The following is a 22,205-nucleotide window of genomic DNA, read 5'->3' as shown; positions in this document are numbered from 1 at the left end:
TAAGCCAAAAATAAATAAGTAGGAAATAAGGTACTTTTAGCTTTTGACTTTTAAAAAGCCAATTTTAACTTTTTTAAAATTGCAAAATACTTTCAAAAATAAAAAATAACTTAAAAGCCATTTTGACCAATTTTTAAGCTTATCCAAACAATCTCTTTACCTTGAAAAAAGAAACAAAAAAAAATGGGATAACGTATATTTTTTAAAACTGGCAACTTTTATTAAAACCCATTTGGCCTTCCTATTCTTCCCGGTGGTAAGCAAAAGGAATTTGCACAGTATCCTCAGTGAAGTTGGCGATCAGCTACAGCCTGCAGGTAACCTCCACCAAAATTTTCCAACAGATCTGAAACTAGTTGTTTTTCATTAATCTGATCATGTACAATTACGAGTCATTTTTATCATCTGATTGTTTTGATTTTCAATTGATTTGTCACATCTGTACACCCAGGGTTGTTAAATTGATGATTAGGATATTATCTTTTTACTCTGAATTGATTAAATATTTGATCTATTGTTGTAATTTTCTTACAGGTTTCGTCTGTGATCCATCAGAACAAAAGTTTCAAATCACTAGCCATGAATTCTCGAAGGTTCTTTTATTAATTTTATCCTGTCTTATTCCTTAATTACTTAATGAATTTTGATGCTGATCATCTTATTCATTACGTTAATCGTGTTAGTAGCATAGATTCAATCATTTGGTGAATGAGCCTGTGTCAGGTTGGTTTAGATATGTGTGATATCGACTCAACTAGTTTTGGATTGAGGCGAGTTGTTGGTTGATAGACAGTGTGTATAAGAATATTCACATGATAGTAGGATGCGTTACTCCATCTAACGTGGTTTTTGATATTACTTTAACAACAACTGTATCTCAATCCCAACTGGGGTTGGCTATACGAGTACTCATTGAGCTTGTAGCTGGATTTAGAGCCTATTTGGATTGATTCATTTTAAGTGCCTTTAAGCACTTTTGTAGTAAAAAGGGCAGTCTGGCGCATTAAAGCTCTCGCTATGCATGGGATCTGTGAAAGGACCGAACCATAAGGGTCTATGGTACATAGTCTCACCTTAAATTTCTGCAAGGGACTGATTCCACGGTTTGAACCCGTGACTTTCTGGTCACATGGTAGCAACTTTACCATTACCCCATGGCTCCTCTTCAACTGCAACTTTTGTAGTGTTTGGATAAAATAAAAAATGTTTTTAACCACTTGTTTTTAAGACAAAAAGACAAAATAAACTAAAGTCCATAAGTTAGAATTCCGGACTTATGGTTTTTGGCTTATAGCGTATAAGCTAAAAGCTATAAGCCCCTCCAAGAAGGCTCTTAATAACATTTCAGACCAATATTTAACAAGCATTACCAGTGGACTAAATAGACCTGGTTTGATATTACTTTACTTAGGACATAATGATACATTTTACACTTATTTTTTTCTCATCAAAGAATTTTCATGTGTTTTTCTGAATTAGGTTTAAGAATCTTGTCAGTTCTATTTCATAATTAATTTCAACAGTGTAATTACTATTTTACATTAATCTATGTACTAGATGGGCACTGCAATCCTCAAAGTTTTTTTTTTTTGGGGTAAATAAACATTTTATTTATCACCAAGTGCGGAATTACAAAGCAGAGTCAATGAAGACTGATATGGCACAGCTCTGGACTGTCCAAGGCTTATGCCGTGATGTCAAACACCCTCTATTTGTAAGAGACTCCCAGAACCACATAAACAACTACGGGTACCAGTTCATAGTTTCAAGTTTCCTGATTTAACTTGGGTTTCATACTTGCTCTGACAAAGATGGCATGTATGATCAACTTCACTAAGCTGTCAATGTTGGATTGCTGCCCCTGAAAAGCAACCTGATTCCTCTCCAACCAGCTATGGTAAACTGCAGCTGCTAGAGTTATCTTGAACATTGTAGCTGTACTGTTTTTACCAGTATGATGAGCAATACACCACTGTAGTTCCTCTTGCCAGCCCAATGGATCCCTTAGGCCTCATTTGTTTGCACTTAATGGAGCTCTTAATCTGAATGATTTAGACTTCGGACCATTAAGTGCATTTGTTTTTCATTAAGATTTTGTCTCTTAATAGGTCTGAATGGTCTTAATCATTCAGATTTGGAACTAAGTCTTAATCATTAAGAGGTATTCTTTTGTTGGATAATATTCACCACCACTCTATCCATAATCATCAATCACCACCACTAACCACCTCTGCCATCACCACCATTGACAACCACCACCACCACCACCACCAATCGCCTCTACCATCAAAACCACCATTCACAATCATAATTACTACTAACCACTATTTTCAGTCGCTACCATATCTACCACCTCCATTATTTTAATTATATCCGCTGCTATCACCATCGTCAACGCCAACGCCAATGCCAACACCACCACTATCATCAACCACTATTGGCCAATCCCAACTACTAACAAACTCATCTATCACACCTAGCGTCACTGCTAACTAGCTACCACTAACACATCATCAGTATCCACACATTGTTCGGCTATCACCACCACCACCATTGTCACCGGTGTCACCACCCCTGCCACTGTTTCAGTTAGCATCAGCGCTACAGTATATCTCTACTAATAATCATCTCCACCATCACAGCTAACAACATCTCCAACTACCACCAACACATCGTCAACCATCATACATTCATTTTTAAGCTATCACAATCACTGTCTCCAACTACTAGCATCAACCAACTTCATATTACTACCACCGCCACTACCAATCGCCACCATCATAACGGTAACTACAATACCAAATTTCTCTCCCATCACAACTATCACCACCTATATTGCTAATCATTAACATCAATTATTACCACCACCACCATTAAGAACCATCTCCATTATCACTAACAACAACAACAACATACCCAGTATATTCCTACCACATGGAGTCTGGGGTGGGTAAGTGTACGCAGTCCATACCATTACCTCAAATGTGATATAGAGAGACGGTTTCCGATAGACCCCCAACTCAAAATAAAGCAATTTAAGATAAGATAAGGAATAGTAGTAAAACAAGATACAATAGTAATTAACACATTCAATAATACCAGAAGCAAGATACTCCAAATACCACACCAAAACATACAACAAGCGTGCTTTGTACCATGGCCTATATAGTGCCTCCTTTGCTATAACATATGTGTACCATTGGATCCATAGTGCATCTCTTTTCCTACTCAGATTCCACAGCAACTTGGGGGATGACTAGTCCTCATGTTGGGAAGTTTCACTTTCGGGGTAAAGTTTTCCCTACCAAAGACGATCTCATTCCTCTACAAATATATATGACCTCACTAGTATTTAGACCTCGAGAAAAGCCTTAAAATGTGTAATTAGGTGGCATAGAGTTTATTTTATCTTATTCGGGTACTAGCAATGCTTTATTAGTGCTGCCTATCATTCTTCTAACCTCAATTGTTAAATCATTTGTTTCTTAAAGCCCTCAGATTAAGTAGGTGGACATGAATCTTTAAGTTGCTCTAGTATCCATGATTAAAATTTGCTCTTCCTGTCAAAAAATAAATTTTATATATATGTGAGAAATAATGGAGAAAAATATTAGTGAATTGTGTGTTTACATAATTACATCGAGACCCTGTTTATAGACACTATAGTACAATCCTTTTTCAAGTATGATTTTTATATACTATTCCTATTTCTACTCTTATTCGAACACCCCCTCAAGCTGGTGCATACAAATCATCTGTACGTAGCTTGTTATAAATGTAATTAATAGAGGACCGGTGAGGGACTTGGTGAAGATATCTGCAAGTTGATCACTTGACTTCACAAATTTTGTAACAATATCTCCTTAGAGTTTCTTTTCTCTGACAAAGTCACAATCAATATCTATGTATTTAGTCCTCTCATGAAACACTGGATTTGATACGATATGAAACGATGCTTGATTATCACACACAAGTTCCATCTTACCAGTTTCTCCAAATTTTAGTTCTCTCAGCAATTGTTTGATCTAAACTAGCTCACAAGTTGATACAACCATTGCTCGATATTCTGCTTCCACACTAGATTGAGCAACCACACTCTGTTTCTTACTCTTCTAAGACACCAAATTACTTTCTATTAAAACACAATATTCAGAGGTAGAACGTCTATCAGAGGGTGATCCTGCCCAATCAACATTTGTGTATCCAATGATATGCTCCTGACCTCGATCCTCAAAAAGTAGTTCTTTACTTGGAGTTGACTTTATATATCGCATAATACGAATAGCTGCATCCCAATGACTCACGGGGGGAGTCATAAACTGACTTACAACATTCACAGGAAAGGATATGTCAGGTCCAATCAGGGTGAGATAATTCAACTTTCCAACCAACCGCCTATGATCCTGAGTGACTCCCCCTGTCTTGGCAGAAGTTTAGCTTTTGGATCCATAAGAGTGTCAATGGGTCTACATCCCATCATTCCTGTCTCTCCAAGAATGTCTAAGGCATACTTGCATTGAGAAATAACAATATCTGATCTGGACTAAGCAACCTCAATACCTAGAAAATATTTCAGTCTGCCGTGTCTTTAGTCTGGAAATGCTGAAAGAGATGTTGCTTTAATTTAGTGATACCATCTTCATCATTGTCGGTGATAACAATATCATCAACATAAACCACCAAATAAATACACAGATTTGGTTGAGAATGTCAATAAAACACTGAGTGATCAACTCCACTATGAATCAAGCCAAACTGCGGAGTTACTATGCTAAACTTTCCAAACCAAGCTCGAGGGGACTGTTTCAGACCATAGAGTGACTTGCGGAATCGACAAACAAGGCCACTAGACGCCCCCGAGCAACAAAATTAGGTGGTTTCTCCATATAGACTTCTTTCTCGAGATCACCATGCAGACTAGCATTCTTAATATCCAACTGATATAGAGGCCAATGACGAATGACAACAATGGATAGAAAAAGACGGACAAATGCTATTTTAGCCATTGGAGAGAAAGTGTCACTTGTTGCTTTTTCATGATTTTTAATTGGAACTTTTTTTTAAATAGTCTATTTTTTAATTTTTTTTTTAGTCAAGCATCTAGTACTTCCCTATCCTCTCTCTCGCTCGCACCGGTCACCGGCCCCCGTCGCCGTCGCCGACCGTCGGCGCCGACCCGGCCCGATCTCCGGGCCCGACCTCCGGCCCCCGGCGCCGACCCCCGACGCCGCCCAAACGGCTCTCTCTCTCTCTAACGGCTCTCTCTCTCTCCCCCTACCCTCTCTCCCTCCCTCTCGCACCGGTCCCCGGTCCCCGGCGCCGTCGCTGACCTTCGGCGTCGACCCGACCCGACCGCCGGCCCCGACCTCCGGTCCCCGGCGCCAACCCGACCGCCGGCCCCGACCGCCGACCCGACCGCCGGCCCCGACAGCCAGCCCCCCACCCCCCACCCTTACCTGTCCTGTCTGTACCCCCCCAGCGGGGTACACCAGCCCTCTCCCCCACCTCGGCCTTCAGCCAGCCAGCCGTCGCCCGGTCTCCAGCCGCCACCCGCCGCTCCGTCTCCAGCAGCCGCAGCTCCAAGCGTAATCCGGTGACTTCTAACCTTTGTTATTTTCGTTATTTCATATTCCATTTTATTTCATTATTTCATATTCCATTCTTAGTATTGTGCTAGTAGTAGCCCCTGTACCTGGACTTGCGTGGAATTTGTAGACATTGTCTGTTGTCTGTTGTTGCTGTTGCTGTGGTCGTTTCTTTCACTGCTTTGGATTGGGTTATTGGCTGGGAACCTGTATTTGGGGCGGTGGGTGTTGAGTTCGGTGGTGTTTGCCCCCTAATTGAGTGTAGTTTTGTTTCGGGAGTACTCCTTTGAATTTGTGTGAGCCTTGTATTTTCTTGCTGCTGATTTGATACTACCACCGTGTATATCTGTATATTTTCCTATACTTTCGTGTAGTTGTGGCTGTGGGCGGTAATGGGTGGATAGGGTTATGTCCGAGGGGGTTGGGGAGTGGGGCCGCGGTGGGGGCGGGGGATGAGGAGAGGGCGGGAGTGGGAGGGGGGCCAAGGTTTGGCCGGGGGGGTAGTGGAGGGCGGGACGGTAGGCTGAGGGTTGGGTCTTGGAATATAGGGACCTTTCAGGGTAAGTCCATAGAGCTTGTGAAGATTCTTAGGAAGAGGAGGATCAACATTGCGTGTGTCCAAGAGACCAAGTGGGTAGGGTCTAAGGCTAGGGATGTGGATGGTTACAAGCTGTGGTACTCTGGGAGCGACAGGCGTAGGAATGGTGTTGGCATCTTAGTAGATGAAGAGCTTAGAGGTCAGGTAGTGGAGGTGTAGAGGATCAATGATAGGTTGATGACTATTAAGTTGGTCGTTCGGGGGTTTACCCTGAACATGTGTAGTGCTTATGCGCCGCAAGTGGGATCGGAGGGGGAGGAGAAGATGCGGTTTTGGGAGGCTTTGGAGGAGGTGGTGAGAGGCGTGCCTAGTTCGGAGAAGATTGTTGTAGCAGGGGATTTTAACGGGCACATCGGGGCGCTACCGGGAGGCTTTGGTGACGTGCATGGTGGTTTTGGTTTTGGGGAGAGAAATGACGAGGGGGCGACCCTACTGGAGTTTGCGAGGGCCTTTGGGCTGGTGGTGGTGAACTCGGGCTTCCCGAAGAAGGACGAGCACCTGATCACCTTTCGAAGCGCGGTAGTCAGGACTCAGATTGACTTTTTGTTGCTTAGGAAAGGGGATAGGGCGTTGTGTAAGGACTGTAAAGTCATCCCGAGTGAGAATCTTTCGACCCAGCATAGGCTCTTGGTTATGGATTTGGGTATAAAGAAGAATAGAAAGAGGAGGACTAAGGAGTGTAGACCGAGAATTAAGTGGGGCGGCCTGACGCCAGTGAATGCGTGGGAGATAGGGGAGAGGTTGGCGGGAATGGGGGTGTGGGAGTGTAGGGGGGACGTGGATAGTATGTGGGACAGGGCGGCAAGGTGCATCAGGGAGAATGCAAGTGAGGTGTTGGGTGTTTCTAGGGGCCGGGCCGGGCACCGTCGGGGGGATTGGTGGTGGAATGAAGAGGTGGAGAAGAAAGTGGGGACCAAGAAAGGGGCGTATGCTAAGTTGGTGGAAAGTAAGGACGAAGAGGAGAAGCGGGTAAACAGGAAAGAGTACAAGCTAGCGAGGAAGGAGGCGAAGTCAGCAGTCACGGCAGCTAAGACGACCGCTTTTGAGAGCTTGTATGCAGGGTTGCAGGAGAAAGGAGGGGAGAAAAAGTTGTTTAGACTCGCTAAGGCTAGGGAGAGGACAGGTCGTGACCTCGATCAGGTGAGGTGCATTAAGGGGGAGGACGGTAGAGTGTTGGTGGAGGACGGTAGAGTGTTGGTGGAGGACGGCCACATTAAGAAGAGATGACAGTCGTATTTTCATAGGCTCTTGAATGACGAAGGGGATAGAGCTATTGTGTTAGGGGAACTGGAGCACTCAGAGGAGTGTCGGAATTTTAGCTATTGTAGACGTTTTAAGGTAGAAGAGGTTAGACAGGCTGTCCGCAGGATGCGAAGGGGTAGGGCGACGGGGCCGGATGAGATACCGGTGGAGTTTTGGAAGTTCGTTGGAGAGGCTGGTGTAAGATGGTTGACTGGATTGTTTAATGAAATCTTCAGGACGGCAAAGATGCCCGAGGCGTGGAGGTGGAGTACCATGGTTCCTCTCTATAAGAATAACGGGGACATTCAGAGTTGCAATAACTATAGGGGGATTAAGTTATTGAGTCACTCTATGAAGATCTGGGAGAGAGTGGTCGAGGTGAGGCTGAGACGGATAGTGTCTATTTCGGAAAACCAGTTCAGATTTATGCTCGGCCGCTCGACGACGGAGGCAATCCACCTGGTGCGGAGGTTGGTGGAGCAGTATAGGGAGCGGAAGAAGGATCTGCACATGGTGTTTATCGATCTGGAGAAGGCATACGACAAAGTCCCCAGGGAGGTGCTTTGGAGATGCTTGGAGGTGAGTGGAGTACTGCTGGCATATACCAGAGTAATTAAGGATATGTATGATGGAGCGAAAACCCAGGTGAGGACGGTGGGAGGAGACTCAGAGCATTTCACTGTCCTGACAGGATTGCATCAGGGATCTACTCTTAGTCCCTTTTTGTTTGCGTTGGTGTTGGATATGTTGACGCGGCGCATTCAAGGGGAGGTGCCGTGGTGTATGCTTTTTGCAGACGATGTAGTTCTGATAGATGAGACTCGAGGGGGTGTGAATGACAAATTAGAGGTGTGGAGGCAAACTCTTGAGTCTAAAGGGTTCAAGGTGAGCAGAAGCAAGACAGAGTATGTGGAATGCAAGTTTAATAACGTGAGGCGGGAGAATGAGATAGTAGTGAGGCTGGAAGCACAGGAGGTATGCAAGAGGGATAAGTTCAAGTATCTTGGGTCCGTGATCCAGAGTAACGGTGAGATTGACGAGGATGTCTCGCACCGTATTGGGGCGGGATGGATGAAGTGGAAACTCGCGTCGGGGGTGCTGTGTGATAAGAAGGTGCTGCCCAAGCTTAAAGGCAAATTCTACAGGGTGGTAGTCCGTCCGGCCTTGTTGTATGGAGCGGAGTGTTGGCCAGTTAAGAACTCCCACATCCAAAAAATAAAGGTGGCAGAAATGCGGATGTTGCGCTGGATGTGTGGACTGACTAGAGGGGATAGAGTTCGGAATGAGACTATCCGGGAGAAGGTTGGTGTGACTTCAGTGGAGTGCAGGATGCGGGAAGCACGATTGAGATGGTTCGGACACGTGAAGAGGAGGGGCATGGATGCCCCGGTCCGTAGGTGTGAGAGGCTTGCGTTGGATGGTTTTAGGCGGGGTAGGGGTAGGCCGAAGAAGTACTGGGGCGAGGTGATTAGGTGGGACATGGAATAGTTACAGCTCACCGAGGACATGACCCTTGATAGGAAGGTCTGGAGGGCGCGAATTTCGGCAGAGGATTAGGGCCAGTTTGGGTCGCTAGTGTAGGGAATTACTTGGTGGGGGTTTTATTCCTGTTATGATTCCGTGTTCCGTGTTCCATGTTTTATTACGAATTTGTGTGCTTTCCTCTGCTTTCCTCTGTTTTATATTACTTATGGGTGCCGTATTTATGTTATGTAATCTGCTTCTGTGCTTTACTATGTGTTTGTGTGGTATCTCGTGTCTTGAGCCGGGAGTCTATCGGAAACAACCTTTCTACTTCATCAGAGGTAGAGGTATGGACTGCGTACATCTTACCCCCCCAGACCCCACTAGGTGGGAATACACTGGGTTGTTTGTTGTTGTTGTTGTTGTTGTTGGAGAGAAAGTGTCACTATAATCAAGCCTAAATATTTGCGTCTATCCTTTGGCAACAAGGCGAGCCTTAAGTTGATCAACCTGAGAGTCTGTACCAACTTTGACTGCATGGACCCAACGACAACCAGCAGTAGATTTACGAGGAAACAAGCTCCCAAGTACCACTTGCATGTAAATCAGACATCTCATCTATCATAGCCTGCTTCCATCATGAATGAGAAAGTGCTTCACCTATAGTCTTAAGGATGGAAATAGAGGACAAAGATGATACAAAAACATAATAAGGTGATGATAAACGATGATAACTCAAGAAAGTATAATGTGAGTTAGCATTACGAGTGAAACACATACCTTTTTTAAGTGGAACTGATTGGCTAGGAGAAAGCAAATCCGCAGTAGGATGAGCGTCCGACGCATGACAGGAATCATCTGGGACTAATGGTGGATGCGAACGATGATGATAAGTCAGATGTGGTGGCACTGCAGCTGGAGACGTAGAAGTAATTGTTGATTCCTCAAAGGTTGGTTCGGGTAAGTCTAGAGATACGGGTAAGACCAAGGATGGTGCGGGTTAGAGTGGAGATACGGGTAAAACCTCAGAGATATCAGGATGATCAGAAGATGTATAGTGAGGCTGAGATTAAAAAAAAGTGACATAGGCGGACATAAAGAATTAACGAAGATTCGGTGAATAACAACGATATCCTTTTTGAACTCGAGAGTAACCAAGGAAGACATACTTGAGAGCACGAGGGGCTAATTTATCTTTTTCAGGGGCTAAGTCATGAACAAAGCATGTGCTTCCAAAGACACGAGGGGGGATAGTGTAGAGATGTGACTGTGGAAACAATACAAAATGGAGAACCTGATTCTGAATGGAAGATGATGACATTCTATTAATTAGATAACAAGATGTGAGGAATGCGTCACTCCAAAAATGCAGCGGAACATAGGATTCAATGAGAAGAGTGCGAGCAGTCTCAAGAAGATGCTTATTTTTTCTTTATGCTATACCGTTCTGCTGAGGGGTGTACGGAATTCCTTGATGAGTCATAAACTCCTGAAATTGAGAGGATAAGTATTCTAAGGTATTATCACTACGAAAAGTATGATTAGAAACACCAAATTGAGTTTGTATTTCAGCACAAAAACTTTTGAATATAGAAAATATCTCAAAACAATGTTTCATTAAGAAAACCCAAGTACATTTTGAAAAATCATCAATGAAACTAATAAAATAATGAAAATCTAAGGGTGAACTAACTCTACTAGGACCCCAAACATCAGAATGAACTAATGAGAAAATAGACTCTGAACGACTCAATACTACGTTAAAAAGTAGCATGGGTGTGTTTCCCAAGTTGACATGACTCACAATCTAATGTGGACAAAGTAGACAAACTAGGCACCATCTTTTGTAGCTTGGATAGACTCGGATGTCCCAAAACGTTTGTGAATTAGGTCTGGAGGGTCTCTAATGGAATATTGAAGGAATTTGAAGAGGTACTATGGTAAAGGCTCTGTGATTTATGTCCTGCGCCAATCGTCTGTCCCGTATTGCGGTCAAGAATCATCAAAAAAAGTTATGCTACAATGAAGGGCACGTGTCAAACGACTAACAAATGCAAGATTGAAAGGACAACCAGGGACGTAAAAAACAGAGTCTAGAGTGACAGAAGATAGGGGTTTGGCTTGTCCAACTTCTTTTGGTTTTGCTTGGATTCCATTCCATTGGCTAAAGTGATAGTAGGAAGAGATTGTGAATAAACAAAATCGGACAGAAGTGATTTATTACTAGAAATATGATCATAAGCACTTGAGTCCACAACCTATGATCCAAGAGTACTATACTGTGAAACCCAAGCAAAAGGATGCCAGCAATAGAAGTATCAGGCTGGGCAACTGAGGCTACTTGTAGAGATGTCTGCTTGCTTGCTCGATACTGAAGGAACTCATCATATTGTGTCGGGACAATATGAGCATTATTGGATGGTCGATTAGGCTGTGGAGATGTCTGCTATCTTGCTCGATTCGAAAGAAACTCATTATATTCCTTTACAGCAATAGGATCATAAATGGGTGGTGGACCATGCAAATTATGACATATATCCTGAGTGTGTCCAACTTTATGATAATAACTACACTTTGATCGGGATTTTTCAGAACGACCTCCTCCTCGCCGATTCTCCATAGGTTGATATGTTCCTTTTTCTATGGTTTGAGATGCAAGAATGGAGGAATCAATGGTGGGCGATGAAATTACTCTGTGACTGGGAGGCGCGGCAAGACGAAGCAGACGAGAGAATAACTCATCAGTTGTAGGAACCGTACGACTAGCTAAAATTTGATCACGTACTAAATCATGGATAGTAGAAAGTCTAGCAAGTATAAGAGCTAAAAACAATATTTGTCTGTGCTCTTGTTGTTTTTCCACATCCGCAGTAACGGGCATCAATGTATAAGAACTAAACAACATTTGTCTGTGCTCTTGTTGTTTTTCCACATCCGCAGTGACGGGCATCAATGTATCAAATTTTTTCATGACTGCTTGTATTTTTCCTAAGTAAGTAGACATATCGGATTCCTGTTTCTTCAAGTTGGTCATTCGAGATATCACATCATAAAAATGAGATATGTCATTAGTGTATAAAACAGGAGCCTTTTCCCAAACTAAATAAAATGTTTGGAATGGGCGAAACAAAAACATCAACTTTGAATCAATAAATCGCCATAAGAGACTACATAATTGAGCGTCAACTTTCTCCCATTGTTCTTTGGCTTTTGCATCTTCCCCTGTAGATTTTGCCTTTTCATCTATCACACTAGCCTTCATCTTTAAGTGATCTTGGACACCTTGACCTTTGCACCACAACTCAACCGAGGAAGCCCAAGCTAAATAATTTGAACTTCCCATTAATGGTTCGGAAGTGATCATAGGACTTGAACTTCTGATTCCCGTAGTTCTGGGGCCAAAAACATCATACCCAAAAGACATCTTGGAATTTTGACTTGAAAATACCAAGAAACAGAATTAGGGTTCTGAAAATTGTTGAAAATTCACCGGGAAAGAAAAATATAAAATCGCCGGAATTAGGGTTCCAGCAACTGGAATCTGTGCATCTGTGCTGAAACTGAAAAACAAAAGCTGGTCAGAGGTCGGAGTATCTGGGTGACCCCAATAGAAAAGAAAAAGCTGAAAAAGTCAATCAGAGAATGGCTCATGCGTCGGTGCGTGACAGATATTGCCGGAATTCCGGTAGGTGCGTGGCTAGTGACTTTTCGATGGTTTTGGTCGGGTTTTTGTCCCCTGAACTTTCTGATCCTCTTGGTGGTGTTGTATTTTGCACACAACCCACAAAATAGATAATGACACAAATCAGTCACCGGAAATTGATGCACGATAACTTTTTTCCCTGAAGTTTCTCAACAATGCTCTGACCATGTGAGAAATAATGGAGAAAAAATATTATTGAATTGTGTGTTTACATAATTACATCGAGACCCTATATATAGATACTATAATACAATTCTTTTCCAAGTAGGATTTTTATATACTATTCCTATTTCTACTTATATTCTAACAATATATAAAAAAGGACAGCCCGGTGCACTAAAGCTACAGCTATGCACGATGTCCGGGGAAGGGCCCCAACACAAGGGTGTATCGTACGCAGCCTTACCTTGCATTTCTACCAGAGGCTGTTTCCAAGACTTGAACCCGTGATCTCCTGGTCACATGACGGCAACTTTACCTGCTACTCCAAGGATCCTCTTCATATTTATTCTAACAATATATGTATGTATATATATATACATATATATATATATATACATGTCCTATTAGTGCATTGGACATGTATGCTGCCCATGCCTGTTTCCCCTGTAAAATATGGGTTGATAGGCTTGATCTAGCTTTGATGGTGAACTTTATCATTTCTGCCACAATCATACTCTCATATTTGACACGACAAGAACATACCTATTGTAGTACCACAAAGTGAGGTCAGGGGAGAGGGAGGGTGGTGTGCATGTAGACCTTATCCCTACCGTTAAGATAGAGAGGCTACTTTCCCTGGTAAAACAATCCAGAAAAAGAATAAACGGAATTGAAAGCATAACAAAGCATTCTAAACAATAACTACAAGAAAATAATATGATAATCGAAGTACAAGAAACAACAGACAGTAACAAAAATCTAAGGACAAGAACCTACAGGAGCAATACTACAACTACTAGTATGAATGGATAGCAAGACAACACACTACGATGTACTAATCTCCTACTCTAATCCGTGTCACACAACCTCCTATCTAAGGTCACGTCTGCGGTAAGTTGGATGCCCCATGCCCCGTCTAATCACCTCTTTCCAATACTTTAGCCTACCTCTACCTCTCATGAAGTCATCCATGGCCAACCTCTCGCACCTTCACGTTGGAACATCTGTTCATCTCCTCTTCACATGCGTGAACCATCTCAGTCTCACTTCCCCCATCTTGTCCTCAACCGAAGCCATTCCCACCTTGTCACGGATATGCTCAGTTTTAATCTTATCTTGCCTAGTATGCCTACCCCCATCCATCTGATATTTGACGTGGCCAGGGTAATTTGAATTAGCAAGTTTTAAAAAAAAAGAAATTGAAGTGGAAACTTCTTTTCTAGCCTTATAAATGCTACCTACTAGGGGTGAAGTTATTTCATTACCACGGCTGCTTTTTGTTCTTGTAATTGTAAAGGAACATTCTTATTTGCACCTACGTCTTCGTATAATTGCTTAATAATCCTTGAATTTAGGGAACGTAGCAACAGAGTAGCACTATTTGATGGTATTGAGGAAGGTGGTATAAGGGCTTCATCATCATATGGCTCACATGAAATTGATGAACAAGAGAATGAGAAAGCAATGGATGGACTGCAAGATAGAGTTAATCTGCTGAAAAGAGTAAGTCCTGCACATGTAGAAGCTATTAATTTTGTCCTGCATGAGTTATATTTTTCTCTGTTTACTGACCGAGTGAAATAGCATTGTTATTTTGGTTGTCTACTTTGACAATATTATTTGTCTACTTTGACAATAGACCACTCTTAAAGGGTGATTGTGGCTCCATTTGGATTTTTTTTCTTAAGTAGTAGTAGATGGAGCCCAACTATTTAATGTCTGGTGGGTTAAAATATAGACCATCTTCCAAAAAGCGAAGATTTAATTCTAGTGTTTTAGTTCTTCTAAGTTTCCCAATTGAGTTATTGTCATGTATATTTAACCTAGTGGTTCAATTAAGTTGGGTTGAGCACCATGAGGTCTCAGGTTCAATCCCCAATAGAGAGAAACACTATGTGATTTCTTCCCATCTGTGCCTTGGTGGACAGCGTTATCTGGTACCTATTGCTCGTGGGACGTGGCAGGTATCCTGTGGAATTAATCGAGGTGCGGGCAAGCTGGCCCGGACACCACGGTTATAAAAAAAAATGTATATTTAACTATGGGATCTTGTTGCATTAGGTTGGGAAATCTGTTTTCTCTTTTAGTTGCTTAAGTATTTGAGTTTCTTCTAAGTTTCTCAACTGATTATTGTCATGTATGTAACTGTGGAGATCTTGCATTAGGTTAGAAAAACTGTTCTCTTTTTTAGTTGCTACTTAAGTATTTGAGTTTCTTCCAAGTTTTTTTCTCTTCTAAATCATCACTGAATGTGTCCATCAAGTAACATAGCTGTGTTGTTGACAATGAGCTTCTTGAACCTTTGAAGATTTATAGATTTGTTCTGATGAAACTTTATATTTAACAGTTATCAGGTGATATACATGAGGAAGTGGAGACTCATAATAGGATGCTGGACAGAATGGTCAGCACACTTCTATTATGTAACTTACCTCGTATCGTTACGTTTGTGGTATTATTGAAAATTTCTCTAAGCTTTTCTTGTTTGGCTGATCAGGGCAATGACATGGATTCTTCAAGGGGAGTTTTATCTGGAACAATGGATAAATTTAAGATGGTATGTAAGATTAGACGACCTTTATTCCAACTTTGCCTCAGCCTGGATGTTTGTGCTGAATCTAAATTGTTTCCGCGTCTTTCAGGTATTTGAGACAAAATCAAGCCGAAGAATGTTTACACTTGTAGCCTCATTTGTGGTTCTCTTTTTGGTGGTATACTATCTCACTAGGTAATTAGCATTGGAAACTAGGACGTGTAGTAAATTAGTTTGCAGAAGATGATGCTGTGTTTACTCAAAATTCTGCTGTCAATTCGTCAGTGTAAGAATCTCGTGACTTGTGGGTCTGTGTAAAGATGTTTTTGGTTGAAACAGATACTTTTCAGTATTTTGAATGGAATATCAGTCCCAACATAGTTATTTCAGGCACCTACTTTGATAGAGCAACCAAAGTATTGACAGTTTCTGCAGCAAATATCATTCTTAAAATAGTACTCTCAGCGAAGTTTGCTGCAACCCCTTTTACGTACCTTGTTCCTGTGGGACATTATGACCGGGGTTGATTATAAGGCTGTCAGTGAATTAACCACATGGAGTGGACTCATAGAAACCAAAGTTTTGCTCTGTAGTTGAGCATTAGTTTCTATTTCAGAGGATCTGTATTGTTTAAAGTTTTATGTGCTGTCGTATCATGGCAACTATAGGCAACCATCTATAATAAGCATTAATAGGTAAGAAAAATAATTTCTTATAAACAGAATAAATAAATAATTTCTTATAAACAGAATAAATAATATCAGTAGTATAAATATCTTCACACTAGCAATACATGCAAATTCATGTTTCCCAAAGCAGAATCATTTTTAGGCTAGCAAAAAGTAGACGTTCCTATCATCCACTATTGAGTATTGAAGTTGGGCAATGTTCACATGTCCTTTTAGGGTTGGTTTGGTGTGAGGTATAAGGGATAAGTAGTCTCAGAATAAAATGAATTATTTTATTTCATGTTTGGTTGGAGGTTTTAGTTAATGTCGGGATAACTTATCCTACCATTTACACTATAGTGATGGAATAAGTTATCTCATATGCATGGTGGATAAGTTATCTCGGGATTAATTATTCCGGGATAACTATTTCCTAACCAAATGCCCCCTTAGGGTATAAAATATTATTAGTACTATTATTTTAGTTTTTCTTCTCTCATTATGCAAACGTGAGCGCAGCTTAGGGCACGGGGGTACCGTGTAATATTTCCTGAATTTTTTATGTATTGCAGTTTCCGTTTGTTAAAGATAAAGGTCAAAAGAGTTTTTGTTGGTTTTCATGTGCTTAGTGGAAGTAATTTCAACTAAAAAGTAAAAAAGGATTCCACAAATAAAAAAGTGTTGACACAGAATTGTGCAATGTGCACCTTTTGCTTATTACGTACGTAGGTGGTATTTTCGAGTAGAATGAATTTGTAGCTGCGTTGTGTTGAAAGTGGAAAGGCGGAAAAAATTGAAAAATTGAAAAGATAGCGCACCAGCCGGGAATCAAACCTAGGGTCTGTACCATGGAAGGGCATTATTCTACCACTAGAACACTGGTGCTTCCTGTTTTCATATGGTTTGGCAACTTATATGTGTACCTTTCTGTCACAAGCATAGCCATAATAAAGTGTGGAATATTGATGACTCACTACTTGCTAACTGTTGTCCCGAATGAATTCTAAATGTTGAGCAAGATTGCAGATGAAGGCTTCAGAACCTACATCATAAAAAAATGTAGCATTTGGAGACGGTCAGTACGATTAGTACTGACACGCAATCCCTGGAAAGGGATAAAAGCAATTTATATAACAGTTCATAAAATTCATAATACAAACTTATCACAGAGAAAATAAGAAACAAGTGACTTAAAACATAAAAAAGTATTAGTACTTGAAAACCATGTAGTTTGTACCAAAATCTAGTAACCCACGGGTTATATTGGTCCAGTCCATACCAAACTAGCGGGGCCTCAATCCATGTTTGCCGCATGGATTGAGATAACATAATTGGCCATCTATATCATTAACATAAACTATAATACTACTTCGCGAAGTAAGCATACAATAATCTTTCATTATTCAGGACAAGACCTCCCCCATGTCCACAAACGCAGTTTCCGGTGTTGATCATAAGGGTTACACCTTCTCGATGAACAACATAATTCTCTTTAAACTCAAATTAAAATATTTTTCTTAATCTTTTTTCCGCGGAGTCTTTCATTAAGGCATTCACATTTGGTACCATCATATCAAGACTTCCAAGTCACCCATATCAATGCCAAAATCATTATTATTTAACATTTTAGACTCCAAAATCTCGCTTTTAAAATCATGAGTATAACCACAATTGAGTTCCCATAGCCATTTCAAAACATTCTCATAATACCATATATTCAATGATACAAAGGACAGAAAAAGCATTTGTATTTTTTATGCAATTCAAAGCTTTCAAGAGATTAAAAATCATGGCTTAAATATTCATCCATATAACATTCAAATGTCAAGACATAAATATTCATCATTTTTGAATAGTCATTTTAGTCTAAAAAATCAAAGGCGAACTTAAGATTTAAAGAGTGTGGGTGTACCATTATCTTAAGTGTTCGAGAATCTTCCAATGACGATTGAGGGGTAATAGCGTGTCTGACTGATTGATAAGTATAGGCTTAAGCAAGGACAAAAATATAAATATATAGGTCAAATATGGATTTAAGGTTAATAAATAAAACCTAAATAATATGAAAGTAGACGAGTGGAGTGGCTCAGTGGTAAAAGGTGTATCTTGTAAACAAGATGCCACAGGTTCAAATTCTACCATTTTTGTTGTTAAAATTAATTTAAAATATAGAAAAGAAAATGTGACACAGTGGGATTCGATCCAGGGTCACTGGTGTGGGGCACATTAGCTAGAACCAACACACCCAAAGGGCAACAATGCTCTACAGGTTGCACATAATGTATACATTAGTTTTTTAAGATATATACATGTACAAATACAGATCTTTTTACGAACATAACGGGTGCACGTGCACCCCCAACCTAACACGTGGGTCCTTCTCTGTCAAAAATCCCAAACAAAAATTTAATTGCTTATTCATAAGGAAGGGGAGTTTTATATCAGGCTTTCAAACAAAATCGCCAACCCTAATTTCAAGCCATCAACAAAATATATATAAATAATAATTAAATCCACACTTTATAAAAACAGTTGAAGCAGAGAGTATTTAATATGCCTTTTTGATGGAAGGAGTTTGAGAACAACTTGAGAGTTTAGCCTTAGACCTTTAATCTCAAGTTACTTTGCTCCTAGGTGTTTTTCGAGAATGATGGAGTATGTTTTTGACTACTTATGTCGTACTTAAGGATTTAGGATCACTTAGTATAGGTGGAAGATGGTTTTTAACCAAGAAGGACCAAAATACCCTTAAAATAACATGTAAAACAAAATTTTATCGACAAAATAGGGGGTACGACGAAATAGAAGGTGCGGTGCACACCCTAAGGCATGGCCACCCTCGTGCTGTGCGAGGGTCACCATGAGATTGAGTCAGTAGACCATTACGATGGTCCGTGCAACATGAGGACAAGGAACGACCTCCTAGTATGTGACACATAGTCCCATTTCACGTCTTAAACTTCCTAATGCTACCAAACTGATCTCAAAATATTTTATACTCAATCTAAAGGTTATATAAGCTCATTTTTGCTATTTAATAAAGCAACCAAATATACAAGGCATTAGATTATCCCTCTCTTGGGATCATTCACCTTTGAATGATGATTAAGGGCATGTTTATCACGATATAAAGATTTACGTAAAATATGAAAGAATGTATGCAAAGAAAATTAAGATGAGTTTAGGATTAACACCTCAATCAACATCGTCTGAAGATGCAAATAAAGAGGGATATCTAGATTTCATGTCATTTTTCTATTCCCAAGTGGCCTCTCCCACCTGTTGATTCCTCTACAACACCTTCACCGAAGCTATCTCTTTGGTTCTCAACTTTCACACTTGTCTATCCAAGATCTTCATAAAAACTTCCTCATAAGATGGAGAATCTTTCACACCGATATCCTCTATGGGGACAACAAACGAATGGTCACCCACACACTTTTTAAGCATAGATATATAAAACACGGGATGAAGTGATGCCAGGCTCACAAGCAAATCCAACTCATTTGCAACATTTCCAAACATCCTCGAAATCTTATAGGGATTGATGTAGTGAGAACTGAGCTTACTTTTTCCCCAAACCTCATCACTCTTTTCATGGAAGAGACTTTCAAGAACACCCAATCATCAATTTTGAACTCCAACTCTTTTTGCCTCCTATCGGCATAGGACTTTTGACGACTTTGAGAGGTCTTACGACTATCTCTAATAGCTTTAACTTTCTCCACTGCTTGGTGAACAAGGTCTATCCCGAAAAATTTAGTTTTGGCTACTTCATACCACCAAATTGGTGATCTATACCTCCTACCATAAAGAGCCTCAAATGGTGCCATCTCTACGCTAGAGTGATAACTATTATTGTAAGTGAACTCTATAAGAGGCAGATGATCCACCTAATTATCCTTAAAATCAATAACACGGGCTCTTAGCATATGCTTCAAAGTTTGAATAATAAGCTTCGCTTGACTATCCATTTGAGGATGGAAAGTGGTGTCAAGATTACTTGTTTGCCCAAACCTTTCTGAAAAGACTGCCAAAATTGAGAAGAAAATTAAGTACCTCTATCGGATAAGATGGACACAGGGGCTCCATTCAATCTAACAAGCTCCTGAATGTACAACTTAGCATAATTCTCTTCTATCGTCCTCACAAGTAGAAAGTGAACAGGCTTGGCCATTCTATCAACTATGACCCAAAAAGAGTTATATTAGTTGTGAGATTATGGGAGGCCAGTGATGAAATCCATATCTTCTATTTCCACATGGGAATAGCTATGTCTTGGGATGTACGACCAGGCCTTAAGTGCTCAACCTTGATATGTTGACAATTAGGACACTTGGCAATAAATTTGGCAACATCCTTTTTCATCTTATTCTACAAATACATCTCTTTCAAATCATGATACATTTTTGTAGAGACGGGAAGAAAAATATACCTAGAGACATGGGCTTTGATCAAGATCCTCTTTCGTAACCTATCAACGTCAAAAACATAAAATCTTCCTTGATATCGCAAAACACCATCTCCCCTGATCTTGAAAGCCATAACTTTTTGCTAGCCAACATCTTCCCTAATTTGCATATGTACGGGATTATTTGCCCACTTCTCCTTAATTTAAGCACCTAAGGATGACTTAGCCATTTTGTGAATAATTGCTACCCCATCTTCGGAGTCCAAAAGTCAGACTCCTAAATTAGAGAGACTGTTGATGTCCTTTACTAAACCTCTCTTTTCCTACTCAACATGAGAAAGACTCCCCACGGACAACCTGCTAAGAGAATCAACAATAACATTAGCCTTACCTAGATGGTAGTGCAAACTCATGTCATAATCTTTCAATAACTCAAGCAACCGCCTTTGTATGAGATTTAGCTTTTTTGGTGTGAACATATACTATAAGCTCTTGTGATAAATAAAAATATCCACATGCACCCATACAAACAGTAATGTCAAGTTTTGAGTGCAAAGACCACAATCTCTAACTTAAGATCATGAGTAGTGTAATTTTTCTCATGTACCTTAAGTTACCTGAAAGCATGAGCCACAACTTTCCCATGTTGCATAAGTACACAACCAAGTCCTACTCGGGACACATCACAATATACCACAAATCCTTTAGTACCCTCGGGGAGCATTAAAATAGGGGAAGAAGTCAATTGATACTTCAACTTCTCAAAGACCCCCTTAGAAGTACCAAACCACATGAATTTCACCCTTTTCTGAGTCAACCTTGTTAATAGAGCAACTATAGAAGAAAAAGATTTCCATGAACCTCATATAATATACTGCCAGACCTAAGAAACTCCTCATATCAGTTAGAGTTATGGGACTATGCACTTCTTCACCGCCTCAATCTTTTGAAGATCCACTTTAATTCCTTCACTAGAAATAATATGACCAAGGAAAGTCATAACACTTAGCCAAAATTCACATTTGGAAAATTTGGTGTATAACTCTTGATCCTTAAGGGTTTGAAGAACAATCTAGAGGTGATTGGCGTGCTCATCCTTACGTCATGAGTAAACTAGAATGTCATTAATGAAAACTATAACGAATAAGTCCAAAAACTACTTAAACACCGTGTTCATAAGATCCACAAAGGTTGTAAAGGCATTAGTTAAACTAAAGGGCATCACCAAAAATTTCACAATGGCCATATTGGGTTTGAAAATCAGCCTTGGGAATATCAATTTCCCTAACCTTTAACTGATGATACCTGAGCAGAGATCTATTCTTGAAAAATATTTAGCACCCTGAAGCTGGTCAAAAAGGTCATTAATTCTGGAATGAGGATATTAATTTTTCATTGTAATCTTATTTAACTGGTAATAATCAATGCACACATGGAGAGACCCATCTTTCTTGTGCACAAAAAGTACTGGAGCACCCTAAGGGGAGACACTAGGATGGATAAAACCTTTATCAAGGTCTTTCAACTACTCTTTTAATTCCTTTAACTCTGCAGGATCCATTTTATATGGTGGGATGGAAATTGGACAAGTATCTGGATAGAGATCAATCCCAATATTTTTTACCCTGTCAGGAGGTATTCTGAAAAAATTATTAGGAAAGACTTTAGGAAATTCATTAACTATAGAAACAGACTGGAGTTAAGGACTTTAACACTAGAATACATAACCAAACCAAATAGTATAAAAAACCTTTAACAATTATTTTTTTGAGCCCTAAGGTAAGAGATGAAACTTTTCTTTGGTACTACGGGGCTACTCTCCCACTCAATAATTGATTC

At 40.4% G+C, this 22,205-nt stretch overlaps 1 protein-coding gene across 1 annotated transcript; it reads left to right on the top strand.

The window, feature by feature from the left end:
* Window positions 1-159: 159 nt before the first annotated feature.
* On the top strand, window positions 160-15,676 carry LOC107863860 (bet1-like SNARE 1-1). Its single transcript, XM_016710032.1, has 6 exons — window positions 160-317; window positions 535-593; window positions 14,110-14,257; window positions 15,102-15,158; window positions 15,252-15,311; window positions 15,397-15,676. Exons 2-6 carry the CDS (start codon window positions 580-582, stop codon window positions 15,484-15,486), a joined length of 369 nt encoding a protein of 122 aa, XP_016565518.1. The 5' UTR covers window positions 160-317; window positions 535-579; the 3' UTR covers window positions 15,487-15,676.
* Window positions 15,677-22,205: the final 6,529 nt, after the last annotated feature.

This window comes from Capsicum annuum, chromosome 3 (genome assembly GCF_002878395.1).
Source record: "Capsicum annuum cultivar UCD-10X-F1 chromosome 3, UCD10Xv1.1, whole genome shotgun sequence".
NCBI classification, from domain to species: Eukaryota; Viridiplantae; Streptophyta; class Magnoliopsida; order Solanales; family Solanaceae; genus Capsicum; species Capsicum annuum.
The sequence above is the reverse complement of the archived record's forward strand: the minus strand, read 5'-3'. Positions and strand labels throughout refer to the sequence as shown.

What these genes read in the sequence shown, in the direction of transcription:
- LOC107863860 (XM_016710032.1), top strand. An exon ending in GAGTTAATCTGCTGAAAAGA is followed by an intron (nt 14,258 to 15,101) that starts GTAAGTCCTGCA and finishes TATATTTAACAG; the next exon opens with TTATCAGGTGATATACATGA. An exon ending in ATAGGATGCTGGACAGAATG is followed by an intron (nt 15,159 to 15,251) that starts GTCAGCACACTT and finishes TTGGCTGATCAG; the next exon opens with GGCAATGACATGGATTCTTC.